Source organism: Podarcis filfolensis (genome assembly GCF_964270895.1).
Source record: "Podarcis filfolensis genome assembly, chromosome: 7".
In the NCBI taxonomy this organism is placed as follows: domain Eukaryota; kingdom Metazoa; phylum Chordata; class Lepidosauria; order Squamata; family Lacertidae; genus Podarcis; species Podarcis filfolensis.
In genome coordinates, this window is record NC_139603.1 from 80,886,272 (window position 1) to 80,900,608 (window position 14,337).

The 14,337-nt window shown below is 43.2% G+C and overlaps 1 protein-coding gene across 5 annotated transcripts in view; it reads left to right on the forward strand.

Annotated features, from left to right (window-relative positions):
• PHF20L1 (PHD finger protein 20 like 1) overlaps positions 1 to 14,337 on the forward strand; it is a 58,519-nt gene that overhangs the window by 39,939 nt on the left and 4,243 nt on the right. For all 5 annotated transcript variants that reach the window (XM_083621942.1, XM_083621943.1, XM_083621939.1 and 2 more), the window contains 6 exons: positions 578 to 682; positions 2,977 to 3,141; positions 4,198 to 4,379; positions 5,388 to 5,487; positions 7,340 to 7,535; positions 8,905 to 9,271. In XM_083621942.1, the coding sequence (XP_083478068.1) occupies positions 578 to 682; positions 2,977 to 3,141; positions 4,198 to 4,379; positions 5,388 to 5,487; positions 7,340 to 7,535; positions 8,905 to 9,271 (1,115 nt within the window). The remainder of the gene's footprint in view (positions 1 to 577; positions 683 to 2,976; positions 3,142 to 4,197; positions 4,380 to 5,387; positions 5,488 to 7,339; positions 7,536 to 8,904; positions 9,272 to 14,337) is intronic.

The following is a 14,337-nucleotide window of genomic DNA, read 5'->3' on the forward strand; positions in this document are numbered from 1 at the left end:
ACAGAACATAGTTAAACTATGGAATTTGCTCCCATAAGGCTGCCAGCTTAGATGGCTTTAAAAGTGGATTAAATAAATTTGTAGAAGTGGTGTAGATATATGTAGCGTAGCTCCATTGTTGGAGACAGCATGCCTCTCAATACCAGCTGTTAGGAATTGCAGGTGAGGAGAGTGCTGTTGCAGTCAGGTCCTCCTTGTCTAGCTGCTCTCGTTCAAACACAATTAACCTTGAACTATGTAATTCTGAGTTACGACTTGTCATTGTCATTAAATTTCATTGCCTTTGTAGATATTTTTTTTTTGCAAGGCTCAGTTCTTGGTTCATCTCTTAAAACTCCCTCTTCTTTGAAAATCGAAAACATTTGGCCACTTCACCTCCAATCCTAAATACGCTTACTAGTAAGCCCAGTATGTCTCTGTAGAGCTTGCCTCTGAGTAAATAGGCATAAGTACTGTTGTAAGCGAACAGTTCCACTCTCAGGTGGCTGGAAGCACATGACCTAATCTTGGAACAGGCTGCGTTTGTTTTACACTGATGCCCTTTGTTTAATAACGATCCTTGCCATTTGCAATGTAGGTAAAAAGAAGGAGAAGGATAAAGAAAGGAAGGAGAAGAAGGAGAAAGATCACAAGTCGAAACAGAAAAAGAAGAAAAAGAAAAAGAAGAAATCAAAGCAGCATGGTACAGTTTAGAATATAGTAAATCTAGCTAAAGACTTTGCCTGCTGTTTCAGACTTTGTTTGCTACTTTGATCTCCATGCATTATGAGCTTTAAGCATAAATTGCTCCAGTGTTGCTTCAGGATGTGTTTATTAGATCTGTTGAGATACTGCCCGTTGACCAAATTGCTCTTTTGGCATCATGCCCCAGTGTCCTCATTCACCTACAACACTAAGCCAATCTATGGCCTAGCATGAAGGACAGGCAGGCTGGTGCCTATTTAGATAATTATAGCCATTCTGCTCCTTTGCCAGGTCCAGCTGCTTCTGTTTCTACCAGGACATTAGCCATGGTTTGGCTTAGTATTGCATGCAAGCTTGGGCTCATGCTTTGTTATTCTATAAACAAACCAGCAAATGGTAAGCCAGTAACAAACCTTGGTTTTTGTTCATGGTTTGTTTGGCAAATTACAAAACCATTAATCACCAGAATGCCTGTATTAAAGGTAAAGGTAAAGGGACCCCTGGCCATTAGGTCCAGTTGTGGCCGACTCTGGGGTTGTGGCGCTCATCTCGCTTTATTGGCCGAGGGAGCCAGCGTACAGCTTCCGGGTCATGTGGCCAGCATGACTAAGCCGCTTCTGACGAACCAGACCAGCGCACGGAAACGCCGTTTACCTTCCTGCCGGAGCGGTACCTATTTATCTGCTTGCACTTTGACGTGCTTTTGAACTGCTAGGTTGGCAGGAGCAGGGACCGAGCAACGGGAACTCACCCCGTCACAGGGATTCGAACCGCCGACCTTCTGATTGGCAAGTCCTAGGCTCTGTGGTTTAACCCACAGCGCCATCCAGGCCCTATGCCTATATTAAGCAAATCCAATTGAAAACACACGTAAACGTAATAGGCCGTATAGTAACAATCACAAAGTTATCTCCTAGAACTACTTCCCAAAAATTAGATACCAGAAAAATACAAAATACAAGAGAGATGAAGAAATTAGAAAAGAATGTACTACATCACTGACTATATAGGACTTGTATTTTGTACATACTGGACTTGGTGGTCAACCGAAAAATTACGTTTTTATTATATTATGTCACGATGTTGATTTTGACATTATGAGAAGTGGTATCATGGTTTGTTTGGAGCATGACAAACCAGGAGCTAAGGTTCTGATGTAGCACTGAGCCAAACTGTGGCTCAGCTATGCACTCATAGTTTTCTAAATGTGCACCAACATGTTTGCTCATTCATGCTAAGCCATACTTTGGCTTAGCGTTACATGCAAGAGTAACATGTTGTGTCCTCTGTATTTGACACGTGAGATGTCGATCAAGTGCTTATTCTTGGGCATTTGCTCTTTGAATGTGCTGCTCATAAACATCTCTGTCAGTCATCTTGGCATCTTGAGATTTGGTGATCAGGGACTGGAGTGAAAACCCTGCGACAGACCTGCGTTGCACATTCACAGGAGTGAGAAGTTATTGCAGGAATCACTTGTGCATCTGGGTAACGTGTGAAGGGAGCATTTCCACACCTGCCGTATGGGAAGATGTATGAAATCCATACAAGAATTCATACATCTTGTAATGGAAACTTGCAAGTTTCATTTTTGCGTGTTACAGCACAGGAAAGGGAAGAGCAAGTGACTCATGCTGCTGTAATTCATCACTTCTTACCTGAATGTGCAAACATATCCAGAAATGCCTGTTGGAGGCTAGCAGTGTTCTAAAACCATGTGAATCTGCTTAAGGTAGCTATTTCCTGTTTGTTAGTTTTAGAAGCTATGTGCTTCTTCTTCTTCACTCATAGCGGAGTAAAATCATAAACATGATTTTAACAGTGAGTCTGTGAGTGACTGTGGAGGCCAGCTCTGGATCCACACATCCTTCCACAGTGGGGACATTGGTTTCTGGGCGGGAGTTGATCACGGTGTGGATTTGCCAAGCGTGCCTTCCTCTTAGCACGTTTCTCCTTTGCATCTTGAGTTCAAGTGTCTTCAAAGCCCATGACACCTTTGGTAAAGGCTGTTCTCCAACTGGAGCTCTCGCAGGCCAGTGTTTCCCAATTGTCAGTGTTTATACTACATTTTAAAAGATTTGCCTTGACACAGTCTTTAAACCTCTTTTGTTGACTATGTGGATACAGTGCTAAAAGGAGTGACTTTTTAAGCAAAGGTGGTTTTTGTTTTTACCTTTTATATTTGGTGTGTGTGTGTGTGTGTGTGTGTGTGTGTGTGTGTGTGTTAGCAAAAACCATCTTGATGTAGGTAGACAGTGATAACATGTGGTGTGTTTTGTGATTACTTTGCAGATTATTCAGATTTTGACGATAGTTCTCTCGAGTACTTGGACAGGTGCTCCTCTCCATTCACTAGGTCTTCTGGGAGCTCACTGACACTACGGAGCACAACCGTGGAGAAGAACACATCCTATCAGTACCCAAGGGCTATTCTGTCTGTCGACCTTAGTGGTGAAAGTAGGTTTCCTGTCTTGTATGTTGTTCTGCTTAAATTGAGGAATTAACCAAATATGTGCTGATTTAGCTATCAGTTTTTTGTTTTTGCATTTCTGAAGAGTAATTTTTCTTTCTTTATAAAGGACTCTTCAGATGAGCCAAGTGCTTCATGTAGATTTCCCACCCTAAACCTAATAACAGCCCTCTAAAAGTAGCCTGTCCCCATTTGTTTCCCTAAGCCAGCCAGATGCCTCTGGAATCTTGCAAAAAGGACATGTTGCAGATTGTCATCTCCTGTTTTTTCTGCTCCAGCATCTCATAATTTCAGAGATTCTGCCTCTGAACACACATACTCAGCGTAGCTGGCATGCCCTTATATATTCTATAAACCTAATTGCTTTGCTTTGCTTATGTGGGGGGGGGGGGAACCAACCCTTATCTAGATGTCTTTGCCACATCTTTTGGTAGTAGCTTGCCTGAGCTCATCCAGTGAACTCATCAGCAAAGTTAGCTTGTTCTTTTGGCTACTATTGTTTAAAAAATGCTTCCCAACAGCAATGCACACCCCTATTTTTCTTCTGTCGGTGCTCCCATCACACAGGTGGCAAATAGGGAGAAGGCTTTTTCAGTTTTGTTGCCTCCATATCTGGAATGCTTTCCCCAGGAAGGCTTACCTGGTGTTGCATTTTACAAGTTCTGGGCACTGGGTAAAGACTTCACTAAAATAAATAAAAATCCCAGTCCTTTCCGTTTTGATTGCACTACTGCTTGTGGGTTTTTTTACTGGTGTTTTACTGTGTAATGATGTTTTATATTTCAGTTCCTGCTTTATAGTAAACTGAGTTGGAAGATCTCTGAATGAAAGCATGGGGGGTATTAAATCTTTTTAACCTGTAAAATAATAAGATTGATACTCTGTTTTTGAAGTAGGCAGTTTTTGTGAGTACAGCATCATACCAATGTCCATCCAAAGAGGAAGTTTGAATGTCTGCTGTTCCAAATGCACACAATCTACCGTAATCCAATGCTACCCACTTGCCAAATTGTATTGTTTTCTGTAATGTTTTCAAATTTCAGACCTCTCTGATATGGAGTTTTTAGACGACTCTTCTACCGAGAGCTTGCTGCTGAGTGGCGATGAGTACAATCAGGACTTTGATTCAACCAATTTTGAAGAATCTCAGGACGAGGAGGACACTCTCAATGAAATTGTCAGGTGTATCTGTGAAATGGATGAGGAAAATGGGTTCATGATTCAGGTAAGGAGTTTGCTCGCAGTACAGTTTTCTATGGAATTTTTTATCCAGTTATTCAGAACTTTTTTCCCTTTGGGATATATATTTTTAAAAAACCTTATAGAATGGTATGATTCAGGTTTGAATTAGCACTGCGCCTCCATTCAGTCTCTGTGGAGCTCCCCAGTGGAGGTGGGGGAGATAATACATATTTTTAATTCTCACAATGGCACAGTTAATACATTTTCCTCTGCCAGAGACCATTCTAAGAGTTCTGTATCATGCAATTTATGGGGACTAGCTGAAGCTACCTTATACTGGAGTTGCCATTGGCCCTTCTAACTCCAGGCAATCTACTCTGAGGGTCAGCAGTTTTCCTGAGGTCTGAGCAGGTTCTGAGAAATCAGATGTGGAATAAACATGAGTGAGAGACGGTCCTTGGTTCTCTTTATCGCTAACCGTTATTTGTTTCAGTATTTATAAGCCGTCTTTCTAGACAAGCTAGGGACGCAGGTGGCGCTGTGGGTTAAACCACAGAGCCTAGGACTTGCCAATCAGAAGGTCGGCGGTTCGAATCCCCGTGACGGGGTGAGCTCCCGTTGCTCGGTCCCAGCTCCTGCCAACCTAGCAGTTCGAAACCACGTCAAAGTGCAAGTAGATAAATGGGTACCGCTCTGGCAGGAAGGTAAACGGTGTTTGTGCGTGCTGCTCTGGTTTGCCAGAAGCGGCTTAGTCATGCTGGCCACATGACCCGGAAGCTGTACGCCGGCTCCCTTGGCCAATAAAGCGAGTTGAGCGCCGCAACCCCAGAGTCGGCCACAACTGGACCTAATGGTCAGGGGTCCCTTTACCTTTACCTTTTTCTAGACAAAGCATCCAGAGACTGGTGCCTCCTTAGATACTTTGAACCAAAGTTTCCACCAGCCATGACTGCATGTTGTTGTTGTCATTTTAACCAAGCGAGGGTTGGACCTGAAATTCCTTCTCACGTTATGATGCATTATTTCCTTTCTCTTTGAATCACCGCCACAGTGTGAAGAGTGCCTGTGTTGGCAGCACAGCGTGTGCATGGGATTGTTGGAAGACAGCATTCCGGAGCAATACATCTGCTACGTTTGCAGGGACCCACCTGGTAGGAGCAAATTTTCAAGCTAAGCCCCAGCGTTTCCAAGCCCCTGTAGTAGCTCACACAACCGCCACTGCTCCCATTTCCCACACACTTAAGGCTGTGTTTCTATAGCCAGCATTTGTGGTGATATAGTCTAGGATCTGGCCTTGGCAGTCAGCAGAAATCCATGGTGCAGTTGTTGCTCAGACTTCAGGAGGTGCGCTACATGCCCCCCAAATAACTGTCTGGGGAAAGGCAGCACCTCAGGATGAAATGTTCTAGCTCAGTTCTCCAACATGCTAGTTTTCCATCTACAGAGATACAGAGGGGAGATTTTTGTGATGTGGTCAGTAAATTCAAGGAAGCGTGACACTTTCTGCAATGCTATATTCTACCCTTATAAGCATCTAAGGCAGGGGAGGGGTGGGGAGTTGGATGATATGACTCCTGTCCAGGTTTGTTAATTGTCTTACTTTAAAAGCCGTGAGGATCCTATGCCCTTTTAAAATGTGGGTATTTGGGGGGGGTGTTTTTATTTTGATTATGTACCTCGGATTAAGTACTTAATTCGTTCCGGAGGTCCGTTCTTAACCTGAAACTCTTCTTAACCTGAAGCACCACTTTAGCTAATGGGGCCTCCTGCTGCTGCTGCGCCGCCGGAGCACGATTTCTGTTCTCATCCTGAAGCAAAGTTCTTAACCTGAAGCACTATTTCTGGGTTAGAGTCTGTAACCTGAAGTATATGTAACCTGAAGCATATGTAACCTGAGGGTACCACTGTATTTCGTGGTTTTATATTTTGATTTTATTCTGTGAACTGCCCTGAGATCTCCAGGTATAGGGCGGTATATAAATAATAATAATAATAATAATACAGTGGTACCTCGGGTTACATACGCTTCAGGTTACAGACTCCGCTAACCCAGAAATAGTACCTCGGGTTAAGAACTTTGCTTCAGGATGAGAACAGAAATCGCACAGCAGCGGTACAGCAGGTCCCATTAGCTAAAGTGGTGCTTCAGGTTAAGAACAGTTTCAGGTTAAGAATGGACCTCCAGAACGAATTAAGTACATAACCAGAGGTACCACTGTAATAGTAGTAGTAGTAGTAGTAATAATAATAATAATAATATAATGGCATGATGTGGCAGGTGGGTATGGCTTGGCCAAATGGCCTGGTGGGCCAAATGAACAGGTTTGACAGGCCAAATTAGGCCCTTGGGTCGGAGGCTCTCTACCCTTCCACCAGGGCAATGCTTCCTCTCTCTCGCTCTATTTATGATTTATAATCCACTGTATGCCCAAAGGCTGCAGGCAGATTAATTTTTTTTAAAGTACGCCCCAATGAAAGAGAATAAAACAAATACAATTAAATGAAAAAAATTCAATCTGTCTGCCATTTTAATTCTTCCCCTGGTGTTCCAAATCCTGAAGATGCTCAGGATCCAAATTTGGCAAATCACCACACCTCAAAACGACCACAAATGGGGCTTCATGGTACAGACCCAGGAACATCCCAAAGTTGCAAAACCAGGTGATTGGTCAGGCAGGCAAATCTCTTCTGTGATAGGAACCTACCCAAGTTATAGTAAGAGCCCATAAGCCTTCCTGGCACCAATGTTGACATCCATTTGAGGGCCCCTTCATGCATTTCTTCTCCTGTTTATGAGTTTTAAACCTATATGGGTTTATGAATGTGTTTAGTTGGTCTGTTTATTAAACGGAGGGCATGGTTTCTTAGTGCCTGTAACTGCAGCTGTGGTGGCACTTGTGCAAATACACACCTGTGCACCCACTCTTTTGCATTATTCGCTCTCTGATAGAAGACAAAAAACGGTGGCAAGAGAATAAGATCTGAATCCCTCGTTGTCTCTAGGTCAGAGATGGAGTGCCAAATATCTCTACGATAAAGATTGGTTGAATAACGGCCACATGTGTGGTCTGTCGTTTTTAAAAGAGAACTACTCTCATTTGAATGCCAAAAAGATTGTGTCGACGCACCACCTCCTGGCTGACGTGTATGGTGTTACAGAAATACTGCGCGGGCTGCAGCTGAAGATTGGGATACTAAAGTAAGCCTGCCTTCTGGTATTGCATATTGCTTTTTAGGGATATTCTCTCTTTACCTTGGTAGAACAATCAGACACTTAAAAATTGGGGTAGTTGCGTGGCAGGGATAGAATGGTTTCAGGGGAGCAGGGGCCAGTTTTTTATTTTTTATAAATTTTATTTTCAGTGCAAAATTACAACAAAAATTACAAACATTGAATCCAAAATAAAACTATGCAAACAAGAAAGAAAAACAGAACACAAAAAACAAAAGAAAAAGCACACATCTACAAATAAAACCATATCTTCATTCTAATGTAGTCATTACATACATATACACATATTGACTTCCTTCCTTTGTTTTAAAATTTTTACTCCTTCTAAGTTGTTGTGTCTAATGTAGATTACTTCTATCTTTATACTTTTTACACCATTTTCCTTTTTCTTTAACCTTGTAAAGCATCATTCATTACATACCGATATGCTTACTCCAGAACAATGTTTTTTCATATACTCTTTAGCACATCCCCATTCTTTTAATAATTTCTGGTCCGATTATCCCCTTAAAAATGCTGTGAGTCTTGCCAGATTTATATATTCACAAAATTTAATTTGCCATTCTTTCATTGGAATTTTTCTCCCTTTCCAATTTTTTGCTATAAGCATCCTGGCAGCTGTCATTGCGTAAAGGAATGCTTTCCTTTGATTGTCAGGAATATCGTTTGTGATTATACCTGAAAGGAATGCGTCTGGTTTTTTACTGGGGCCAGTTTTGATGTGGAGGTGCTCAGCTCTCCTACCATAGCTTCTCCTGATGGTTTCGACCAGCTGTTATCGCCGTTAGATATTTGTTTAAGAAGAACAAAGTGCCCAGGTCCGTGCAACGCTCAGAGGTGACATGGTCCTGCCACGAGGAATGACAATGTGTTGCAATTTCAGTGTCACATTGTTCAGCTGTACCGTCTCTGGGTGCTCAGGTGAGCATGCCTGGTCATTGCAGGACTTCGGTAATTTGTTTTGACAAGCCGCCCCTTTTGCCACGTCAGATTGAGTTCCAGAAAGACAAAAGGCCCTGCTTTGCATTCAGGCGTCGAACCGGACATTTTCTGGTTCGCTGCCTCCATAAGTGGAGACAGAAGTGTTGACGTACGGAGATTTGAGCCAGTTCCCCTGCCGCCCCCGCCCCCACGTCAACCGACTTATGTGTATCATGAGACAAACTTGGTTCCACTTGATGGACTTGTGAACACTGCAGACTTCACATGTCGTGGAACTGCTCACCCGAATCTCTTTCATAAAAAATGTTAACACAGATCCCCTCTTCAGACTGCTGAAATCGACTTCGTTTCTCTACCACTTTGACCCCTTTGTCTTTCGTTTTTTTCTCCCCAGGAACAAGCATCATCCTGACCTTCATTTGTGGGCTTGCACAGGTGTGCGGAAGGATCCAGACCAAATAACTCTTGGAGTGGAAAGAAGGGTATTGGCTGTGCCAGATACCATTAACCCCCCTGAAAGGACGTATCATGGTCAAAACCATAGAGAGCCCCCTAGTTTACCCCAGAAGATGGAGGAAACGTACATTACGAGTGAGCACAGTTACCAGAAACCCCAGAGTTACAGTCAGGACTGCAAAATGATGACTGATCCTATAAGCTCAGACGACGACACCAGCAGTTTTGAAGACGATCAGGAGCTTCCCTTAGAGGATAAAAACTGTTTACAATATTCATCTAAAGAAGATGGTTTCAGCCATCAGGTAAAACTACCCATTTGTTTGTGCAACCTTCCAAGAATTACAGTGCAATCTTAACCATGACTATTCAGAAGTAACTCAATGGGAATGGGGGCTTACTCCCAGGTAAGTGGGGTTAGGCGTGAAGGCAGAAGCAACAAAGAATCCCATAGCACCTAAAGACTAAAAAAGTTATTGTTGCCTCTGATGGAAGTAGACCAGGCATAGGCAAACTCAGCCCTCCAGATGTTTTGGGACTCCAACTCCCATGATCCCTAGCTAACAGGACCAGTGCTCAGGGATGATGGGAATTGTAGTCCCAGAGCATCTGGAGGGCCGAATTTGCCTATGCCTGAAGTAGACTCTGGTCCAGGTATCTTCAACCTTTTCAGATACAGGACCCCCTTTTAACCCAAACATGCATTTGGGGACCCATTTCTTAACTTTTTCCTATATATTTGCTTGGCGGTAGTCCTCTTGTTGCAACCTACCTTGGATCAGGCCATGCCCCTCTAGTGCAGGGTTTCTCCAGCTGTTGTTGGACTACAACTCCCATCATCCCTAGCTTTGGAGGACCAGTGGCCAGGGATGATGGGAGTTGTAGTCCCAAAACAGCCGGAGACCCAGCCTGCATTAGTGTATCCTGACCCACCAGTTTGAAGACAAGTGTCCTAGTCCACAAAAACTTGTGCTGTGTTTATTTTGGTTATTTCCTAAGCGCATCATAACTCCTAACTTGTTTTTGCTGTGGCAAGATATCCTGGCTGCCCTTCTGGCAATTTTTATGAAGGCAAAATTAGCTTCAGATATCAGAGGAGAAAAGTCTAGTGTCTTCAGCCTAGAGAAAAGAGGGTGTGGGCAAAGGAGAATGCTGACAATTTTTCAATATTTAAAAGTTTCTTGGAAAGAGCAGCTGGAATGATGGGTCAATGCTGTCATAGAATCATAGAATCATAGAGTTGGAAGAGACCACAAGGGCCATCGAGTCCAACCCCCTGCCAAGCAGGAAACACCATCAGAGCACTCCTGACATATGGTTGTCAAGCCTCTGCTAAAAGACCTCCAAAGAAGGAGACTCCACCACACTCCTTGGCAGCAAATTCCACTGTCGAACAGCTCTTACTGTCAGGAAGTTCTTCCTAATGTTTAGGTGGAATCTTCTTTCTTGTAGTTTGGATCCATTGCTCCGTGTCCGCTTCTCTGGAGCAGCAGAAAACAACCTTTCTCCCTCCTCTATGTGACATCCTTTTATATATTTGAACATGGCTATCATATCACCCCTTAACCTCCTCTTCTCCAGGCTAAACATGCCCAGCTCCCTTAGCCGTTCCTCATAAGGCATCGTTTCCAGGCCTTTGACCATTTTGGTTGCCCTCCTCTGGACACGTTCCAGTTTGTCAGTGTCCTTCTTGAACTGTGGTGCCCAGAACTGGACACAGTACTCCAGGTGAGGTCTGACCAGAGCAGAATACAGTGGCACTATTACTTCCCTTGATCTAGATGCTATACTCCTATTGATGCAGCCCAGAATTGCATTGGCTTTTTTAGCTGTCGCGTCACACTGTTGGCTCATGTCAAGTTTGTGGTCAACCAAGATTCCTAGATCCTTTTCACATGTAGTGCTCTCAAGCCAGGTGTCACCCATCTTGTATTTGTGCCTCTCATTTTTTTTCCCCCAAGTGCAATACTTTACATTTCTCCCTGTTAAAATTCATCTTGTTTGTTTTGGCCCAGTTCTCTAATCTGTCAAGGTCATTTTGAACTGTGATCCTGTCCTCTGGGGTGTTAGCCACCCCTCCCAGTTTGGTGTCATCTGCAAATTTGATCAGGATGCCCTTGAGTCCATCATCCAAGTGGTTGATAAAGATGTTGAATAAGACCAGGCCCAAGATAGAACCCTGTGGCACCCCACTAGTCACTCTTCTCCCGGATGAAGAGGAACCATTGATGAGCACCCTTTGGGTTCGGTCAGTCAGCCAGTTACAAATCCACTGAGTAGTAGCATAGTCAAGACCGCATTTTACCAGCTTCTTTACAAGAATATCATGGGGCACCTTGTCAAATGCCTTGCTGAAATCAAGGTAGGCTACATCTACTGCGTTCCCTTCATCTACCAGGCTTGTAATTCTGTCAAAAAACGAGATCAGGTTAGTCTGACATGACTTATTTTTCAGAAATCCATGCTGACTATTGGTGATCACAGCATTCCTTTCTAGGTGCTCACGGACTGTTTGCTTAATGATCTGCTCCAGAATCTTCCCTGGTATTGATGTCAGACTGACTGGGCAGTAATTATTTGGGTCCTCTCTTTCCCCCTTTTTGAAAATAGGGACAACATTTGCCCTCCTCCAGTCTGCCGGGACTTCGCCTGTTCTCCAGGAATTCTCAAAGATGACTGCCAGTGGTTCTGAGATCACATCTGCCAGTTCTTTTAATACTCTTGGATGCAGTTCATCTGGCCCTGGAGACTTGAATACATCTAAACTAGCCAAGTATTCTTGTACTATCTCCTTAATTATTCTGGGCTGTGTTTCCTCTGCTGAATCATTTGCTCCAAATTCTTCAGGTCGGGCACTTGGTCCAGCACTGGACAGAAGGACAGAATTTGATTTGGGAAGTTTTATGCTTGTGCATCACATGCTGAAGATGCCTTTCTTTACCTACCTTGGCCTTCTGACACCTGAAATGCATAGTTTTAGGACCCACGCTGTTATTTTGATTGCTTTTGCTTTTAAACTGATTTTAATTTTGCTTTTTAAGATTGCTGTAGCCCATCCCTGGGACCTTTTGGTGAGGGGCGGGTCAGAAGTTGAATTAACGATCACTGTAACAGTGATAACAATAGATAACGCTACAGAGATAAATTTTGGCTGGACGCATCAGAAAGCATTTCCTTGACTATAGAAGCAGTTCAAGCAACGGAGTCACAGCCATATCTCCCTACTTCTTGCTCCCTTTGTGTCCCTCCCCAACTGCAGGTTGCCTCCATGACTTAACGCATAAAACTACATTATCCAGACTTGTTTCCTATTCACAATATGCCTCCCCCCATCCAATCCACTCGAGTAAGAGGAGTGAAACTCATTTCAAAATTTCTCTTCTGTTACTCGACAGTTACATTTCCAGCTTGGCATTTTAGGAACTCATGCTCAGTGTTTTGTTGTTTGTTTGTTTGTAGGCAGCAGCGGTCAAAATATCATGATTTTTTCTTTTCCTAAAAGATGTAGTTTCCACTTCCTTTCCTGCATTTTATTTCTCTTCCTGCTAAAACTTGCTCGGTTCACAGGCAGTTCCACAGTTGCTCGGTCTTCTGTTTCAGCTTTTTTTGCAAATCCATAGCGGTTTTTCAGCTGATGCTCTCCCCAAAGTCCATGTGTGCAAGAACTGCCTCCCAGGCTCCAGTTTCCTGCCTGTCCGCCCAGTTGAAGGAGTACTAATGATGGTGCAATATGTACTTAATCTATAATGCACCGTTGGGGTTAAAAGTCTATGCCTTTATTAGTGACCTTTGCAACTGTGGTCATCTGCTATAGAGCCCAGTTCTGTGTGTGCTTGGTAGGTTGAGAGCGAACAACAGCTGAACCTTGACGTTCTACCTAGCACTTTTAATTTTCATTGTACTTCACCTGGTGACTTGAATCAACGAAACCTGAAACTTGTTTATCTTTTTCTGTAACTGATCAACAGTGCATGGAGAGCTGTGTTGAGCACAAAGATTTTTCTACACATATTACACCGCACAGATCATCCTCTAGAATAAAATAGCTTACTAGGGAAATGCTGAAGTCGCCCTTTGGGGTGTCTCAGGGTCAGTTTTTATGGTAGCCCAAATCTCAGTTGTACGGGTGTATGTATATATCTCAATTTTAATTCATGAGCTATTGCTGCAATCTGCTCTGATTGTATATTTTATCCTTCTGAACACTGTTTTTATTGTGTTATGCGAGCTGGTCTTTGACCGTAATAAATTATCTATCTACACATATTACAGTTATGTACCAGATGCACATAGCAGCACATGGACTGTACAGGACATAATAATTATATTTGTACCTCACCCATCTGAATGGGTTGTCCTAGCCCTTCTGGGCAGCTTCCAGGAGATACAAGAACACAATAAAACATCAAGTATTGAAAACTTTCCTAAACAGGGCTGCATTCAGATGGCTTCTAAAAGTTGTATAGCTGTTCAACTCCTTGACATATGACTAGAGGGCATTCCACAGGGAGGGCGCCACTGCCGAGAAGGCCCTCTGCCTGGTTCCCTGTAACCTCACTTCTCGCAGGGAGGGAACTGCCAGAAGGCCCTTGGCGCTGGACCTCAGTGTCTGGGCTGAATGATGGGGGTGGAGACACTCCTTCAGGTATACTGGGCCGAGGCCGTTTAGGGCTTTAAAGGTCAGCACCAACATTTTGAATTTATGTTGTTGTTGTTTAGTCCTTTAGTCGTGTCCGACTCTTCGTGACCCCATGGACCAGAGCACGCCAGGCACTCCTGTCTTCCACTGCCTCCCGCAGTTTGGTCAAACTCATGTTGGTAGCTTCGAGAACACTGTCCAACCATCTCGTCCTCTGTCATCCCCTTCTCTTATAGTACCACACAAACTCCCTTTGAAATGTGCAAAACTTAAATGTTAGTTGCTAGCCTCCTTCTCTTTCTTTCTTTCTTTCTTTCTTTCTTTCTTTCTTTCTTCTCTCACCAAAATATCAATCTCTGACAAACAAACACTGGAAGTCTGTGCAGACTCCCCATTGCCTTGTGAAATTTTTATCATAGATAGCTGGGCCGTTCCTTACAAATATGATGTCTAGAAGTATGTCACTTAAATAATAATAATAATAATAATAATAATAATAATAATAATAATAACCTGCTAGCCAGAGCTAACTCTTTAAGGTCCTGTTGATTTCACTGGGAAAATTCAAGCATGTGCTTAACTCTCACCAAAATTTTGAAAACAGGTGCCCATAATCCATTTGCTGGATTGTGTCTTACATTTTTACTACCACCATATTTTGCTGGAGAACTTCAAGTGCATATTAACGAGGATATGATTTACAATGTGTAGTGCTGCTTTACAGCCATTATT